Source organism: Pseudorasbora parva, chromosome 17 (assembly GCF_024679245.1).
Source record: "Pseudorasbora parva isolate DD20220531a chromosome 17, ASM2467924v1, whole genome shotgun sequence".
NCBI classification, from domain to species: Eukaryota; Metazoa; Chordata; class Actinopteri; order Cypriniformes; family Gobionidae; genus Pseudorasbora; species Pseudorasbora parva.
In genome coordinates this window covers 12,453,099-12,473,135 of record NC_090188.1, presented here as the reverse complement: position 1 = coordinate 12,473,135, position 20,037 = coordinate 12,453,099, and the positions used below count along the sequence as shown (strand labels likewise).

The 20,037-nt window shown below is 37.8% G+C and overlaps 1 protein-coding gene across 6 annotated transcripts in view; it reads left to right on the top strand.

The window, feature by feature from the left end:
* Window positions 1–52: 52 nt before the first annotated feature.
* slc4a11 (solute carrier family 4 member 11) overlaps window positions 53–20,037 on the top strand; it is an 81,561-nt gene continuing 61,576 nt past the window's right edge. For 3 of the 6 annotated variants that reach the window (XM_067422257.1, XM_067422255.1, XM_067422252.1), the window contains exon 1: window positions 54–287. In XM_067422257.1, the coding sequence (XP_067278358.1) occupies window positions 227–287 (61 nt within the window). In that variant the 5' untranslated portion in view covers window positions 54–226. Of the gene's footprint in view, window positions 288–8,720; window positions 8,934–20,037 lie in introns of those variants that run through there. The other 3 variants (XM_067422256.1, XM_067422253.1, XM_067422254.1) reach the window with 2 other exon arrangements.

Sequence of the window (20,037 nt, the reverse complement as noted above, 5' to 3'; positions counted from 1 at the left end):
TCAGATTCACGAGCTTTTGTTCGCGTGCTGCACTTCTTGCGCTCGTGCTGTCATGCTCACCTGCGGAACACTCGCGCGCGCCGCTAATATGCCTGTCAGTGTTTCACACTCAGGAGAAAGGAGAACAGCTTGACTAGTTAGTTTGGATATAAAGGTAAACTGACTCACAAAACATTCCACTGGATGTGATTTCAGTCAGTAAAAGTATACCAAACTGAAAGACATCATGAAGACGGATAAAGACGGTAAAGACATGACGGGAGTGACTGTTAACCGTTTTGCTGAAGGTAAGAATTTTTGTATCGAAAGGGACAAGGGTCTTATAAACTTTATGAACTAAAAAAAAACTAATATTTAATTAATTCTGCTTGTGATAATGGTTGTAAAGGTTGTCGTTTTAAAATAAAATGTGTTTAGCAAGTTTGTTATTGTGAAAGCCTTACTGAATATCTCGTTCTGTGCGTTAGCCTACTTTACTGCAAAAACAACTAATATTTGTTTTCTAATCTTGAAGAAGATTACATTTTTTCTAAAAAACTTAAACATTAGCATGGCAACCATGGTTATCCTACAGTTACATATAATACTGTAAAGCCGTAATAAATTAATATCGGATGTTGACTACATCAAATAGCCTATACAAAATCTAAGTATATTTTCTACGTCATTGTTTAATTAATTAATTCATTTATGACAGTGGTGCCTGGTAACAAGTTACCACATGTATTTATTTAGTGAATTATGGTATTGTGCTGGGTACATCGCAATTTTCTTCTAAACTTCATTATCACCACTACAGTATTATTGTCTAGTCCATGTTATCACAGTCGAACACAAGGACAAAGTTACAGTGCAGGAGTAATGACTTCATGCCCAACCTAATTAACCATGAGAAATATGGACCATTTATTATTATATATAAATTACAATTGTATATATTATGTAAATCTCTTAATTTGATATACTTTTCATTTCGACAGACACTGCATTAGGACTTTTTTGAAAAACCCAGAAATCTGATCTTATCATCTGTACTTTTTAAAAAAACATTTAAATTAAAAATGTGCAATGAGCAATGCTTTTATCATCATAATTACCTTCTCTGGTTTTTCTTCATTATTAAGCTGTATTTTTCTGTTCCTTATCAAGACTGACACAACAAAAAGGATGACTGTCCCAATAGCTAGCCATACAATAGAGCTTCACATAAGCTGTCTGGGCTCATGCTCTTAGGGTAATGAGGGAAGGAAGGACTGCTGGATAAAATGTCTTTCAGTTGTTAGTTTCATAAAGTCAAGAGCTATCAGGCTATCTGATCAAAGCCTCTTTTTAAGGCATCACTGCACACCTATAAATATCAGCATCTGCCACAGCAGTGGTGCCATTTCGAATTCTCGTTCACCTGACACGAATTGGAAAGATCCCTTTGTACAAGTGTAGACATAACATGCTTTCTCCCACATATTCTCTTGACCTTGGAGCACATAAAGAACTACAAGTTTGAGATAACACACATTGTTGTTGCTCTCTTCATATTGTATCATATTAGGTGATGAATTCAATAATTCCTGTGACAGACTACATAAAAAATTGCTCCATTGTAACATCGCTCAGTGTTACAATCTATGGTATCTAGCTATTTAGATTTAAATGTATTGTTTTTTTTCATCTCAAATCTCTTGCAGAAGCACATGCACATGTGTGCACAGACACATACTCTCACTGATATATTACTTACATTAGGTGAGGGTCCAGGGGAAGGAAACTCCACCCTTTGTTGTTCACTTAGTTTGACTGTTGGCTCTTCCTGGAGATACAATACAAAATCTCTCTCTCTCTCTCTCTCTCTCTCTCTCTCTCTCTCTCTCTCTCTCTCTCTCTCTCTCTCTCTCTCTCTCTCTCTCTCTCTCTCTCTCTCTCTCTCTCTCTCTCTGTGTGTGTGTGTAAAGCAGGGCTTGACCATAATAATTTTTGTACCAAAGAAAACTAGAAAAAGAATTTGGACTGAATGCCTTTGCAGGCCATAATACTATTTCAGTGGGTTCTAGAAAGAAATGTGAATGGAAAGTAGACTGAGACCCAATCCCAAACCTAATGGACTAAAAAAGTCACTGTTTAAGATATTTTATATACAGGTCCTTCTAAAAAAAATTAACATATTGTGATAAAGTTCATTATTCTCCATAATTTAATAATAAAAAATTAAACTTTCATATATTTTAGATTCATTGCACACCAACTGAAATATTTCAGGTCTTTTATTGTTTTAAAACTGATGATTTTTGGCATACAGCTCTAAATCTAAATTAGCATATTTTATCCGACCAATAAAAGAAAAGTGTTTTTAATACAAAAGAAGTCAACCTTCAAATAATTATGTTCAGTTATGCACTCAATACTTGGTCGGCCTGTGGCACTGCTGAGGTGTTATGGAGGCCCAGGATGCTTCGATAGCGGCCTTAAGCTCATCCAGAGTGTTGGGTCTTGCGTCTCTCAACTTTCTCTTCACAATATCCCACAGATTCTCTATGGGGTTCAGGTCAGGAGAGTTGGCAGGCCAATTGAGCACAGTAATACCATGGTCAGTAAACCATTTACCATTTACGACCTGTGAGCAGGTGCCAGGTCATGCTGAAAAACGAAATCTTCATCTCCATAAAGCTTTTCAGCAGATGGAAGCATGAAGTGCTCCAAAATCTTCTGATAGCTAGCTGCATTGACCCTGCCCTTGATAAATTACAGTGGACCAACACCAGCAGCTGACATGGCACCCCAGACCATCACTGACCATCCTCAGGGTCCGGTCACCTCTTCTCGTTGTGCAGCGTTTTTTGCCACACTTTTTCCTTCCCACAGACTTCCCACTGAGGTGCCTTGATACAGCACTCTGGCAGGTGTTTAGAGTTAATTAGTTGATTTAGATGATTAGGTTAATAGCTCGTTTAGAGAACCTTTTCATGATATGCTAATTTTTTTAGATGAGCTGTATGCCAAAATCATCAGTATTAAAACAATAAAAGACTTGAAATATTTCAGTTGGAATGCAATGAATCTAAAATATATGAAAGTTTAATTTTGATCATTACATTATGGAAAATAATGAACTTTATCACAATATGCTCATTTTTTAAGAAGGACCTGTATAGTCATAGAGCTTTTCTGTTCTTCCAATGAAAGTGTACGTTTAGTGTTCATGTCCAGAACGGAAATGAAATCATCATCAAAGTACTAAAGTAGTCCATATGTGAATCTCTTAATTAGAATCTTTTGAAGCATTGAAAATACATTTTGGTCCAAAAATAACAAAAACTATGACTTTAACAAAATAACAAAAACGTACAAACTTCCGGGTTTGTTTTCAATCCTCAAATAAAGATTTGAATGGTTATGAATCAGCGAATTGATTCATGATTCAAACCCTTGATTCATGATTGCTTGTCAAACTGCCAAACTGCTCAAAATCACGTGACATTGACGATCATGAAATCAATACGGTGATTCATATCGGTTCGAATAACTGTGTTCTGAAGACGAACGGAGGTCTTACAGGTGTGGAATGACATTAGGGTGAGCCGTTAATGACATACATTTCATTTTTGGGTGAACTAACCCTTTAAACGTAGTCCCCACCCCCCAAATAGGGTGACCAGATGACAGTTGCGGAAATTCGGGAGGGGAGGGGGGCTTCTATGATATTAGACTGCGTAACATTACTAGCCTATAATAAAAGATAATGAATTTCAAACCTGAACCAAACATGTTTTTTAAAAGATCAACAGTCTGTTAGTCTTTAGTCTGCCATAAAAAACACTAGGCTACATTAAAATCATGAACTCAAATGTTATTGTGAAAAGAAATAAACACAACGACTGTTGTAAGTAACAGTGGTTGAATCAGACCTTTCTGTATAGCCTCTAACAATAATAAACTTAAACGAAATTAAAGAAATAATTGTCTAGTGAAGTTTTTTTTTACACAGTGCTGCAAGCAATCAATTACTCCTTTACGCGTGCATATGATATCAATGTCCTCCTCGCGGCTGCAGCAACTTGCGCTCTCTTCATCAAGGACTAAAACAAAATGGGGACAAAAAGGTCGTATTGTCTTTGTGCATATAGATTAATAAGATACATGTATAGAAACAATAAAACTTTAAATTCGCACAGCTATAGCCTACCTAGGTTGTGGAGGCCCGACATCAGCACATTTTGTCTACAGTATTTTTTTAAGAACTTAGAAAAAAGATTCTGCAGCCAATGAGCAGCTGGCGGGGGTTGGTTGCAATACGCCTCAACCTCCGCAGACAGTTTTTAAAGCTACACTGTGTGATATTTTCCCCCATCTAGCGGTGAAAAGGTATATAACCATCCAGTGAATAATAGTTTCTGTTCCTCTCAATTCTGATTTCGTTTTAACTCCTATGGTGGCCGATTTAGTCCAAGATTAACAATCCCCCTCTTCACATTTGACACAGTGCCATCGAGTGTTAAAACTTGAAAGGCGAAGCTTGAATTTATGGGTATGTCCCTCTTTGCCTAATATACTTTCAAGATGGAGGGGCAACATGGCAACCAGCATTCGAACCCCTCACCCGTATGTATTTTCAATGGCATTTTATAAACTTATGAGAATACTTTATTACTTGCACATATATGTTTGAAAGAACTACGCGTTTTTAGCTAAGAATAAACTAAAAAAGTTACACAGTGTAGCTTTAATGTTTATCAGACAATAACTACTCAAGATTTTGCTTTAGTATAATTTTTTGGGACAATTAGGGCCAGATTCAGGATTCGGAACAACAGTGAAGATTTCGGGACTGTCCTGAATTTTTCGGGACGTCTGGTCACCCTACCCCCAAATGATTTGTTTAACTCTGATGTACGCTGCCCGGCCCATAAAAAAAAAGTTGCTGTTTGGATTTAAATAGGCCAATGCTTAAGAGTTTATTATTGGATCATTATTGCGACGACTATTATGTTGCTAGAATGTTATGTTTTTGGCAACAGTAACCCCAAATGATAGAGTCTGTTGCCAGCCGAACTTAGCCCTGCCCACAAGGCTTTTCTCCGGGGAAAAAATGGTGTTTGGGGGGTAAAATGTGTGTTATTTTGGCAAGGTTACCTACTAAAACTCGCACTAATGGGTCTATATATCACATAATAGTCGCTTCAACCCGCGGACATAGAAAACAACCCGCAGAAAAAAACGCGGACTTGGCAACACAGTGCAGTTGAGCTCTGTTGACATTTGACAATGCGTCGCTTCGTTGCTCTGATTGATTGAGGGTCAGTTGAGGTCTTTCCTGGTTCGGTTGAAACACGCCCCATAGTCACAGCCCAATGGAGCAGTTTCAGACTCATATTCTGACTAGAATTGAGTATGACCACATCTGGCTAGGAGTCTGTAGGTTTTCATTTCTTAAACAAACATGTAGAGAGACATATAATTTTTTTTGTCAAGATCTTTTATTGACAATGCAGGAGTCAAAGGTCCAGTAAAGTCAGTAAAGTCTCCTCTAGCACATCCCAAAGACTTTCACTGTTTTTAAGGTCTGGACTCAGAGGTACCAATACATAAATTGATTCTTCATCTTCATGTTCCCTCCCAACCATTTTGAGCCTGATGAATCTTGAATTTTTCATCCTGAAATATGGCCATGATGTGTCTTACATGGTTGTTTAAGAAATAAAAATCTACAGAAGATCTTAGAAGCATTAGAAGAAATGTTGCCAAACATATAATATGCTAGAAACATAATAATCACTGCGATAATGATCCAATCACACTTGAGCATTGGTCTATTTAAATCCAAACACTGAAGCATTTTTGTTTTAATTTTTATTAAATGTTACTATTTAATACTATTAGTTACTATTAGTTTTGTTTATTCTTAATACATTTTTTTTTACAAAATGGACATTTGATGAACAATGTTCATCAAATGTCAGCCAGCTTGATAACAAGATAAATATCTTTGCAACAAGTTACCATAATTTGTAACAAAAGGCTAGAATACATCACAGAAAACCAAAAAATTTAAGTTTACCAGGCAAAATATGTTCAAAAACAATGAATGTAAGAATATTTTTTAAGCACTGAACATTGACCTCTGCTGGAAAATACCTCTCTTTATCCATATACATGTCAAACATATATTATTTTGTAGCACTCTGTTGTTGATGACTATATATTCCAGATGAATCGTCTCATATTGCTAATAATTTGAATGCACTGAAACTGGGAGTAAATGATCAGGTTTGCTTATCTGGAATATTTTTGTTAGGAGTTATGCAAAAAGATGGTTAGTGACGTTTTGGGGTTGTACCTCATGACGTAAAGTGTTACAGTCAGCATTCTCTACACATAAATCTCCATACCCATTGTCTTTCCAGAAAGACAACAAAACATTTCCTGTGAAGCTTATGATCTGACTATCACAGTTAAACACAGATAGGAAATGAGGTCTAGGGCACACAAGTGACAGCATGTGTGTCTGTGTGTGGTTCAGGTATACCCTACGTTATGAGGACAAAATGTTCCCTCAAAGATGGCAATATCCAAAATCCTTGTCCTTGTGAAGACATTTTGTCCCCATGAGGAAAACAGCTTATAAATCATACTAAGTTATGTTTTTAGTAAATGCAAAAATGCAGAAAGTTTTGTTTGAGGGGTAGGTTTAGGGTTAGTGGATAGAATATAGAGTTTGTAAAAAAATCATTGTCTATGAAAAGTCCCCATAAAACATGGAACCCTAGGGGGGCACTAGGGGGCAGTGCGTCACCCAGAACCGTCTTTGATTTGCTGTAGGGATCTCTTTTCTTTTGGCCAATGCACATTACGTTCCTAATCTAGCCCAAATATTTCGCTGTGCTGTATGTGTGTTTGTCTGGCACCTCCGGACAACTCTGCTGAACTCAAGGACAATAGCAAGGTCAGAGATTGACCTCACTATGTGTACCCACAGCATCCTGTGCCCACATCAGGATTTAACCCTTCACACACCACGTACACCACATCTCTTTTGAATTAATCAGACTATTTGTGTATGAACAGCACGATGATTGTGACGTATGATATTCCAGTGGTGTCGTTATTTTGAATCATTGGTGGCATAGGTGGACGAATCAAGTGCTGTTTTGCATATCATTCTGTGGGAGGTACTCTCTCTGGCCAAAACTAAATAGTTAAAAGAGCAATGCATCACAATACAGTCTAGGGTTTACACAAGAGCAGTGTGAACATTCCAGCCTCTCACACACACACACACATACGTACATGCCTCTACAAACTGTTTTACACGCTGCCAGCAGGTGTGTTTTGTGGAAAGAGCCTTTGATGGCAACAAAATGGAGGGAGGAGAGAGGGGTCCTACACTTTTTATAAGACTTATTGTGAGGGCCCAAATAAAAAACAGACCCCCCCCCCCCCCCACACACACACACACACACACACACACTCGACAGAGAAATAAAACAAACAGCCTTGGAATGATGAGTCATTACAGTGCTTGCTAGAAATTCCTCAAACATTCTATTCTGTGCCTTCTTCTTCTTCTTTTTCTTCTTTTTTTTTCTTCACCACTATCTTCTGATGCTTCTTATTTGTTGTATTTTTTCATAAACTCCTTCCTCATCATAATCTTCTCTTGCTTCTTCTTTCTCTACTTCTTTGACTTCTTCATTTTCTACGTCTTTTGCTTGCTTTTTGGTCTATCGTCATCTTTTTGGTTTATTGTCTTCTTTTCTTGCTGTTTCTTTTTTCCTTATTAACTTATTTTTTTATCTACTTCTCCAAAACTTTATGCAATTTATTCAGCCACAGTTTAAACTTTAGGGATAGTTCTCCCTAAAATGGAAATTATGTCATCATTTACTCACCCTCACGTTATTCCAAACCTGTATGACTTTCTTTCTTCTTTAGAGACAAAAGAAGATACTTTGGTTACCACCGACATCCATTGCATAGACATGGAAAACTTTTTTTTTTTTTTAAATATCTATCTAAATAACAGTCATACAGGTTTGGAATGACATGAGTGAAGAAAGATTTTTTGAATTTTAATTTATCAAATAATTAATATTTTTGGTTGAACTATCCTTTTAAGAGTCCAAAATATATTGTATAGACTATTTGTTTCGTTAGCTTTATAGTTTCAAATTAAAGTTTAAAAAAGTCTTCCATTGACATAAATTGCTAGAATTCAAAATCTGCTCGGCTGCCATGCTTAATTACCATACTTTTTTGACTAGCGTCAAATTTCTGCAGCCATCTTTGCAGTAAATTTCTCTGAAATAGTATTGTTTCAACACATCTTTACAGAGAAATATCAAATAATCCTGAAGCACCAAACCTCACGGCAGGGAGGGCATTTCAAGCATGCAATGATTTTGCTGGATGATGGAATTACATTATTCTTTATTGTGAAAGAGACAAAGGACATTACAGTGACATCAGTTTGTAAACTTACAGGCACGCCACATGTATCAGACTCATGCATCATTTATTAGAATACACATTTTTTTGACTACTCTAGGACAAAGACTCACTTGTCTCACACACAAAGGTAATGCTAAATACCATACATAGTTTGTCGTGACGATTTATGACCACAAGCATCTAGTACACAATGTGAAACGCAGGAAGCGTAGGCTTTAGGACCCAGAGTCACAGCTCAGCGGAGGCAGGGCAAGGCTGACTCACTAAATATGTCTGAGGAATGAGAGAGAGAGAAAGAAAGATAGATACAGAGAGGGAGAGAGAGAGAGAGAAAGAGAGAGAAAGAGAGAGAGGTAGAAGTGAAGAGAGGAGGGGAGAGAGAGGAGACCGGAGCAGAGGTGATCTTGCCCTCATTAGTGTCAGGACTACAGGATGATTATGGGTTGAGAAGGGAATGATGGAAGCAAACAAAGTTCTTCATTTCGTGCCATCCGGTAAGATCCTCATGCACTAAAACACATACACACGCACACATATGCACATGTTCCTGCGCCGTCACGACTGAGCATCCGAGGGTTCCCTGAAATTTGAGACTGTGTGTGCTAAACATGTGCAGTGGAAAGGATGCATGTGTGTTTGTGTGTTGTTGTAAGTTTTCTCTCTGTTGAATCCTGCAGGTCTGTGGATTGTTTTTCTCACACACTGCCACCGCTGCTGCTGCTGTTGCTGCTGTTTTTTGGGGTGCGTTATGCTGGAATGCAGACAGGCTTTTTCGGGGCTGGTTTTCTGGAATGCGTCGTAAATGCTTTTACGCTGTTAATCTTAGTCGAGTTAACAGGAAAAAAGAAAAATGACATCACACACTTTCAGATACCCGCACAGACATTTCAAATGCACACGCATGTAAATATAAATGAGGAAGAGGGAGACATGAGGAAAGAGACTGATGTAAAACACAGATCAAAATCAAGTACCTAGGGTAGCGCTAGGAACAAAACCTATATGCCTGATCAGGCTGTATGAGTGTGTATGTGCGCGTGAAAACGAGCGGGTACGTGTAGTTCTTCGTCTTTTGGGAGAGTAGGTTTTATTTGTACGCAATGTTGCTATTTAATTCATCTCATTGTGAGTAGTCAATCTAATACCGTATGCAACACATGCGCTGTCGTACTGCACAAGTGCACCTACATCGCTCTCTTTCTGTCCTTTCCCTTCACTCAAAGCCTCAGTGTAAACACAGTGGGTAATAGAAGTGGGAAGACACTAAATCTTGTGCTCGTCTTCCTCCCAATACACACACACACACACACACACACACACACACACATACATAATGAGACTGTGATTTGCATCATTCGCCTTGGGGTTGAACTTCAAATCATTTGATGTCTCAATTTTCTCTCCTTGTGTGATTGTGTGTGTTTCTCCCTGTGTGTGTGACACAAAGCATCAAGTGTGCGCATTTGATCAGGCTGTTGTAATTGACTCTTACTTTGTGCCCGTCTTGGCTTGTGGATAATCATTGTGGCACTCTGTCAATACCATCCTTTCCACAGAATCTCAATGTCATTGGAGCAGGTCACGGGGCATCTGCGCACTGTGACCACCTGAGAAGTTTCTCATATTTCATGTAGGTGAACATTCATTGCAACAGGAATGAAGTTGGTTGATTGGATGAGTGGATGAATGGATGGATGGGCAAATAAAATTAATAACGAGGCTAATGTAATAAACAATGTCCTCTGTCTCTAACGAGCACCGTGATTGCTCACACATTTCTCATTACACACACACATGAAAGGTGGACATTTTGTCCCCAGATTTCCCCCAATGCTTGCATATTGAACGTCCCATTTGCACTTGCAGATGAATAGATGCATTTTTCTGGAGGGCCGATCGACTTTGCGTGGCTGTGCGTCTCATAATTTATCTGTGCATGTACAGTCATCCGGCGGGTCCCAGAGAGATTGGTAATGTGGTTAGGCAATCTCTGACTTTTCTATTCCGCATTTGTTCCACCCACTGTACATTACAGTCTGCAAGGGAAATTAGAATCACACATTCCTCTGTTTATCTCCTCTGTTTATGGTACACTGTAAAAGAGCCATATGGGCATCCTCACTCATACAAAGAATGGTGTCTGTGTGCGCAAAGGGAGCAGCCGTCGCAGACGTTCGCATGATGGAAAGATTGATCCTCCTGACCCTCTTTGATTTACAGACACAGTCATTTACAGTCATAATGTGGATATTTTTGGAGGCCTAAATATGCACGCAATGTTGGACTTTGCCAAGTGCTGTTTGCGAGATCGTAATTAATTGGGCATCTCTTCCGCTAAAAGTCTGATCAGAGATAGACATGCCTCTGCTTCTCTGTAATGGATTAAATATAGCTCACGGGAAAAGTTTCGAATGTCCTCACTTTCTGTTAGCGAATATCAGGATCTCCCTCTCGCATCCACGCACACACAAACACCCACGCTCAGGCAAACAGACGCGCCCCCCGCCCACCCTTGGAGTAAACCTTAGATTGCTTCAAGATGTCGGAGGATGCCAGTGTTGATGAATTCCGACCTTTGATTGCGAAGCTGCCCGTGCGCCAGGGGAGAAACCTCACACACATGCCACTTTTCTGATACGCTACAACACGCATATGGCAGACAAACACACAGATGCGCAGCCACCTTTCTGATGCACTAGAGCATACACGGTCAGTCGTCGTGTCAGGCTGTATGACAAACCATCTTTGGCATAAACTAGATATCATCATGGCCTTCAAATGTCAAACAGTCTTTCTGTTTTAGTTCAGAATTCAAATTCCTCATAAGAACACTTATGATACAGCTGTATCCTTTTTCTGTTCTCTCTCACTTGTGTTTTGTCTCCGGTTTGGTCTTCTTCTTCTTATGTGGCAGTGGTACTGTAGATTGTAAGGGGGAATGGTGGCCTGGCTTTAATAGAGGAAGAAGGGAATGTGCAAGCAATTAGCAGGAATCCCCCAGCAGAGCGCTCACGAAACCAGAGCAGTCGAGATATGAAGGAAAGGAAAATCTGTATTCCCTTGATGTACAGGACAATGGTGTCCATGCAAACACATTAAATCTGCGTGCTCCCTTGGTGCTTTGTGATTAAAGACGTCTGTCATGTTGAAACATGTTAGCGATGCGGTCACTGGATCTTGACGTCCACCTTTCTCTCTCTATCGCATCTCCATTTGCTCAAGAGGATGCTTTACAGGAATAAATGGACTAAAAAGAGAGATCTGATGCCATCATTGTAATGTTAAGTAGATGCTGGTTTTCCTGTTACTGTTTGGTGTGGTTTGCTTTTGCACACATGCCGCTCTGCGTATTTTCTCCTACGGCTTATAGAGATGAAGGCAGAGAGGGAGACGCTGGCTCACGTATGTCTATATAACACCATGTGACGTGTAGAGTATGCATAGATCACTATCAGGGTCACCCGGTGATTGCTCTTATCTCACTGAGAGAATGAGGTGAGATGGACGCATCAGCCAAGCCGCACGCCGCAGAAATATCCCTGCAGTCTGAAACTCATCTAAAAACACAAACACAAATGGCTGCAGCTTCTGAATTTCACTGCAAATTGCCATGAAAGGATATTTCAAACAAACATGTTAATAACATTATGACTGCGTTACACCTTACACTGTGTCAGGGATTTAATAAATCTATTATCAGAGTGGTATCTTCTTCATGACAATCAGACGTCCCTCAGATGGCATTCCAACAGACTGCCCACAATCTGTTCAGTGATGCATATTGCAATCACAAAAAGCAAGACCTGGCTGAAATAGCTAGTTCTGATCTGATTGGGCAGTACTACATCTTCCAGAAGTCTTAAAAAAGGTGCTTTCAAGGTACCAGCTTGAGGAAGGATTTATTTTCCATGTTGCCATTTTTGATTATTTGACACATTCTTGATTGTTGTTGCTGTATTTTTTTAAAATGATTATTATACTTTGTTTGTGCTAGTTTATGGACCCTTTTCACATTCTGGGCTGCTAGTGGTGAACAGAAACTACCAAAAAATATAATTTCTGCTTTCCCATTTGCTCCAATAGCAAAATAAAAACTCTACAATAGTGTTTCTATGACTTTAGAGAGGCAGGTTTCTTGAGAGAGAGAGTATATAAAGTATATTGTCATAAATGTACATTACATTTTTTATAACATAAACCTGTGGCTGCATTCAAACTTGCACAAAAAAAATCCAATTTTTTACTCACATCTGACAGGATCGGAATTTGTTGCACATGTGTAAACACAATTTTTCGTATACAATCTGAGCCACTCCAAATGTGACCTTGGACCACAAAACCAGTCATAAGTTTTCTATTGATGTATGATTTGTTACAGGGATGGAAATTAACTTTTTTGTCCTCCGGCCACTGTGGCTGGTGGATTTCAAAATCTACCAGCCACTCAATGTTTTTACCAGCCACTTTCTTGTTTTTAACCGACAATGTGTAACTGCATGTGAAAATTAATACTACAAGCTCTACAATACTTAAGCTGTTTATTTAAACCCAAATCTCAATGAAATACTGACATTTTTCACTCTTATACACACACAAACCATGAACTGATATACATTTCATTAAATGAGTAGGGCTCTGTTCTCTCTCTTTTTTTTTTTTTTTACCTGGATGTGGCATTTGGATGATTCGTGATCTTTTATGGCTTCCAGTTTAGGTTTTTAGTACCAACAATGAAACGACTAGTTTTGGCATCTCCTGAAGCGTGTTGACGACAAACCGAGCAGAACATTGTCAGTAGGGATGCACCAAAATAAAAATTATTGGCTGAAACGAAGCACTAAAAGAAATTATGCCAATTATCCATTGCATTTATGGCTAATGCTATGACTGTGTAACTTTACTAAAAATCAAGGCATTGCAATTACATTAATTAATATTAAAGTTTCAAATAATAAATCAATTACAAATTATGCAAATATTTATTTAGCACATTGCAACAACCCACAGTATAAAATAAAATTCAAACTAAAATGTTTAACTCGACCTCACTCATGTGTACATTAAATAATAATGTACAGGTCTACTGGCCTGCAGAAAGGTACAGAAATGGAATAAAGTAATCAAATGTAAAATAACTGCATATTTAACTGTTTAAATGAAAGATTAATCCTTACTAAACTTACAAAAGCTATTCAATCAAGAGCAGTGAGTGATGTCCTTTTGTTTGACATTAAACAGAGCAGTAAAGGCTACTGCCCCTTTAAGACCTAATAGAAGGATATGCGGCATCTTTCACGACTGTATAAAGTTCACTTGAGGCATATTCAGACTATGTCTGCTAGAATACTCATCAAGATGAACATGTTGGCATACTTTTTGTGTGAGTTTGTCCGTTTAAGCACAAGACTTGAAAGAGAACTCAATATTTGCGTGCTGTGAGACGGGTGCGCGCTTCCGGATGACAGTGACGGGTCTTCTCTCAGCGCGAGCACGAGTTCTTATTCGCGTCTTCTGGCACTACATCTGGGTAATGACGGCAAAAGCGACTGGTCATATTCGGACATACGGCCGCACTCGCATGCACTGAACACAGTTTATAAAGAGGGGAAACAGTATGCTATTTTTATTTACCCGCCACGGTGGCCGGTAGGTGAAGCGAGTTTACCCGCCACAACTCAAAATCACCCGCATTTGGCTGGTGGCGGGTGCTAATTTCCATCCCTGATTTGTTAGGATATGACATTATTTGGCTGAGATGCAGCTATTTGAAAATCTGGAATCTGGGGGTGCAAAACAATCGAAATATTGAGAAAATCACCTTTAAAATTGTCCAAAGGAAATCCTTAGCAATGCATATTACTACTAATAATACATTTTCAATATATTTATGGTAGGAAATTTACAAAATATCTTCATGGAACATGATCTTTACTTAATATCCTAATGATTTTTGGCATTGCATTTTTTTATTTATTTTGACCCATAAAATGTTTTGTGGTCCAGGGTCACAAATGTGGTTTTAAATCAAATACATGTCCGATATCTAGGCATCCAACCTACGTCTAAACACAAATATCTGATTCCCCTTTGAATTCCAATCCACCACAAGGCGAGGGCAACACGTTTCCCACAAAGATAGCTTTTTAATGCAATAAACATTTATAAACAAAAATGACTGTTATTGTCCTGTATGTAACCGTTTGTTCAGATTTTGTGCTGCGATACCCGCCACCCGACATGAATTATATAATTAGTTTCAATAGCATGACTATTCAAAACCAGAGGGTCTATGTACATAGTAAAGCAATCACCAAAAAGGATTTTGTGGGAATTAACTTAAACACAGATATCACGTTAAAGTGAATAAAACAGGTGGCCAACATTTTTTATATGGTCAAAAGATTGGATTAAGATTGCATTAAGACTTGCAGTGTAAATGCAGCCAATGTTGCTAGATTTACGTTTGTTAATAACTGTGGAAACGCTTCATTACAGCCTGGTAAATCACAATAATATAAAACACAAATATTCCTTCTAAACGTGCCCCTAAAAGTCATGAAAGACCAAAACATAATTGGTTGATTTCGAATTGGTCAGATTTTTTCCCATGCAAGTAGGCAGTTCTTGAGCAGAATAAACTCAAAACTGGACCAGACATTAAAGTCAATCACGTCTCCCAGTTGAGGAGAATTGACATGTGCCGCATCGCACTTTCTTGAAGACACTAATTCAGTTTGGCCTTTCTAACATCTTTTTAATCTGTTCATTTATATGTGGAAGATTCACAACATGCTTATTTGCTTGCAATAACAGTAATTTTCCTCATTTAATAATTATAACATTGGGTTTTTTCCTAATACTCCTGCAACAGCATGCTTATTATTATTTTTTTGCCTCTTTCCACGGTTTATTTGTGGAGCAAATGCATCGTCATCTGTTTGGCTTTTTCTCTCAAGGAATTTTCTGTCGAGCATCCTCATACACACAGACACAACTCTCTGTTTCTCTCCTACTCCTCACCTCATCACACTCTTTCCTTATTCTCAAAAGAGCCAGTATGTGTGTATGTATGTGTGGCATTATTGGTCTTCAGAAGGAATTCCCTTTCTAAGCAGTCGGAGACTCGAGTGCCAAAAAGCCTGCAGGCATATTAAGTCTCTCTCTTTCCTCCTTGCTCTCTCGTAGATCAGGGCTGTAAGTGACATTAAAAAGTGGCAGAGAGCACCTTTAATCTGTCTCATGTGTCTCTCTTTCTGTCTGTCTGTGTAGTAGAGGTGTATCTACACTAAAGGACCATAACTAAACTCTGTTAGACTAGCAAAATATCATCATAACCTGCAAGAGACAGCTTTCTTTCTCTCATACCTTATCTCCCACATATAACCACAGTCATATCTGTGTCAAAGCATGGGCCTAGTCGTACAGGTACAGCCGGATTAAAAGATCTTAAAAAACCTAAGGTCTGTGAAATAACAACAACTAAATTCCCAAACGGCATCTCTAAACCCAAAGCACATGTTTTCTGTATTTGTACATTCTCTTGTAAATAGCTTATGTAAAAGGTGCATTCACATGTTTTATGTGCTTTTACATTGCAGGCCATGTGCCCCGTTTTTTTACCTTCAATTCTTTAATGCGCATTGTCCATTTGTCAGGGCAGGGATTAATGTTTTTGGTCTGCCAGTGCGTGGTGCCATATGGCTGGATGTAACAGCCTCACAAACTCAATTTACTAGATTTATTTTTTGACATTACGCAAACCTGCCCAAGAAGCACTGTAAGATTTCCGTGACAAATTAATTCCTCTTTTGATGAAAAGTTAAAGGGATAGTTCACCCAAAAATAATTCTGCAATCATTTATTCACCTTCTTGTCGTTCCAAACCCCTTGATTTTCTTGCTTCTGTGGAATATGAAAAATGTTTTGAAGAATATTCTTCTCATACATTGAAAATATACTATGGGTATAGGGGCTGTTATGCTCAGAAATAATAAATTATTTTATTGAATAATAAAATCATAAGATTTTAATAGTAGTAGTCCATACAATTTATTACATTATATCCCAAATCCCCAGGTACATGATATAAAAATGATTGTTCATTTTCTCATCAGATTGTTATTTGTGACTAAATTAGATTTTGAGTTTTAGTCTGAGTAAAATTAAAGGCACAATATGTAAGATTAGAATATCCTAAAATCCCAAGAACATTGTTATATAACTTGTTTACTTGCGTACTTACATTATCCCAAATGTTTCCAAGAATGTTTAAATTCAGAGAAATAAGCTATTTTTACCAGGTCACGGATTGTGTCCGTGCATCCCTATCATTGACATTATACCTGCGTTACCCTCGATTTACATTTTTATTTTGTGGAAAACATGAAAACACCAAAGATGCTTTAACAATATGTTATGTTTTATTAGCCAGGTGAGCAACTGTTTGGATTAGGGATGCTCATATTGACCGTTTAACCCTTAACCAATAGTACGAATTTTGACCGATTAACACTATCAGTTAAACAGCTGAACGTTTTTTTAAAAATTTGTTTTAATTTTTTTACTCACGGGGCGCGTCGACACATGCAACGAACCACACGTACCAACGAGTCCGACTGTTTTATTTTTTATTTTTTATTTTTTGGCTTACATTGTTGAAGCCATTAAAATAGTTCAGTTTTGTTTTTAATGATAAAGTAGTTATATTTCGTTTTGTTAATTTGTTAAATTAATTTAGAAAAATGTTTAGAGCAATTGATGAAAAGCAAACTTTCATCACTCTCAAATTTATCTAATATAATAAAACAGCACTGCGTTACCCCACATACGCAAAGCGCTTGTCTGCGGCGTAATAAAAGCTCTGTGAAATCCAGGCATCATCTAGGTATGCCTTTGTTTTGAATAAGCGACCTCTAGCAGCAAAAAATTACATATTGCGGCTTTAATGATTGTGATGTCAAAATATTGACTACATTTAAAGGATTTCCCATCAAGATAAAAGATCAAGATTAAGATCAAGATGTAAAAAAGTATTACAAAAAAACCTTACAATTAATGGTCCCACTTTATTTTAGGTGTCTTTAACTCTTTTCCTGCCAAACACAAAATTTTTCCCCTGCCAAAACGGAATTTTCCATGTTTTCACTGTCAGACGCTGGGGGCGCTATTATATATCATCTGACTGTACTGTACTGGATCTCCTGATCAAAACACATGCGAGGAAGACGCAGTAAAACAAGCGGTCGTACGTAATCATGCATATGTAAAACAACATGATCGTTAACATTAAACATCATATGAATCAAAACTATTTAGTGTTACTGAATGAAATGTGGACCCAAGACGAGCTACAGGAGTGTGCAAGCATTAGGGATGTTGATGGACTCGATCTACTGCATCTGTGTTTGATCATTGCACTGAATCTGATCTGGATACAGTCTTTCACAAAAAAATGCTCTGCTTTTTGTTCAAAATGTTGCTTTTTTATGAAACTTACCCATATTCAAGTGCTGATGAAGCTAGAATAAAATGTTTTTTGTTTTTTTTTAAGAAGAGGGTCAGCTCTTTATTTTGATATATTGCATGCTCAGATATTCAAACTTTTCTATGGGCTATTATTATTTTTTTGAAAATTATCAAAAACCCTGGCAGTGGCTGGTAACTTTTTTTTTAAACGCGGACGGGGAAAGAGTTAACTACTATGTGCTGTAACATATTAATTTATATATATATATATATATATATATATATATATATATATATATATATATATATATATATATATATATATATATATATATATATATATATATATACCTGCAGTAATTCCATCTATAATTAGGCTGTTGACACCATCCTTTAACCCACCCTTAAACTTAACCATACCACTAACCACTAGCCCTGGCCTTAACCTTAACTGTATACTGTATACCAACTCAATAGCAGCAAAAGCATTTGCTTTTCAAAATATATTGGATTACACTTTATTTGAAGATGTCCTTATTACAGTATAAATACAAATACAATACAAATACAAATAAGTAAAATGAATTACTTTCTATAGAGTTGACAATTACATCTAACACTGCGCACAATGATCCATCCAAAAATGGTGTGCCAAGATGAGTCCTGACATGTTTGTTGTTCATGATGAGATGTGAGAACTGAGGTCTACTTTTTATGCTACTTGTATGACTTTTGGTGCTTGACAGCCTCTGCCCCTATTTATTTTTAATTCCATGGAAGAAAGAAAGTCATACTGGTTTGATATGACATGAGGGTGAGTACATAATATTTTTGGTGAACTACCCCTTTAAGAAAGTACAAAATGTAAATTTGAATTGTGAATGTAAATGCTGATTTAGTTTTGCATGAACTGCTGTTATCAGTTCTGAATATCTGTATGCATCACGGCTGCATAACTTCCAATGCACTTATTATAAGGTTCAATTTCAAAGATGAAAATCATATTGAGGTTGCTGTCTGAAGGAAGCAGCGAGATCGAGCGGATGTCTTGTGTGACCTAGCACCTCTGTGATGATCTCATTTAACTGTGTGTGTGAGAGAGGACAGCTTTAGTATACACTCCTGCTTTCACACTAGATAAACTACACAGCCATCTCATCTGCCCACAACACGCTCGCTCTTGCACTGTTGTTTCATCTTCACACACTTTTATCTATAAATTTGCATTATTCACCAGTGAGAGTTTGTCCACCCTGACTGTATTTTCTAGCGTGTCTGGTCTTGTCTGAAAAAAATACAAAAATGAAAGCAATGAGAGAAGGAAAAGAGACGGAGGGAGCAATACTGATGCATATTTGATGTTTTATGCTCTTTATCTTGAGCATGTAACTGAATAGATGCACAGGCTGTTTGTGGTTTTGTTGCACACTAACCACATACACTAGTATTTCTTAACAACCAGACCACCAAGCCTTAAAGTGACATCCCTCTCATTGCTCGCTGGCGCAGGGAGCCTGAAATTGCCTGTGTGTGTTTGTTTGTGTGTAAAGGGAAAGGACTTGCTGGTTACTGAGCCTCAGTCTGACTCACACTTTAGCTTATCTCTGTAGTTTAGATGAATCTAGCCATGGTACTAAATGCACATGCAAACAATGATGATCCGTGTGTTTAAGAGTAAAACTACACACCACACACACACACACACACACACACACACACACACACACACACACACACACACACACACACACACACACACACACACACACACACACACACACACACACACACACACACACACACACACACACACACACAAAAGACCTGTTCTGCCAGCTTTTGCTTCCTGTTTGCCAAGACAGCACTTCCTGTGTTAGTAATGATGATCAGATATTAGGAGTTTGTTCACTACTCAGTCAGCACCAGGTATTTGCAAGGTTTTTTTTTTTTTTTTGAGTTATCATTTGTTTCCTTGTTTCCTTGCTTTAATTTGATTAGCAGGTTTTTTTGTTTCCTCTTTTTGTCCCTCCTTATTTCTCATTCTTTCTAAACTTTGGCTTTGATCACTGCCCTAAACAAAAAAATAAAAAATATTTTTCCCCCCACAGAACTTGATTAAGGGAGATATTGTAA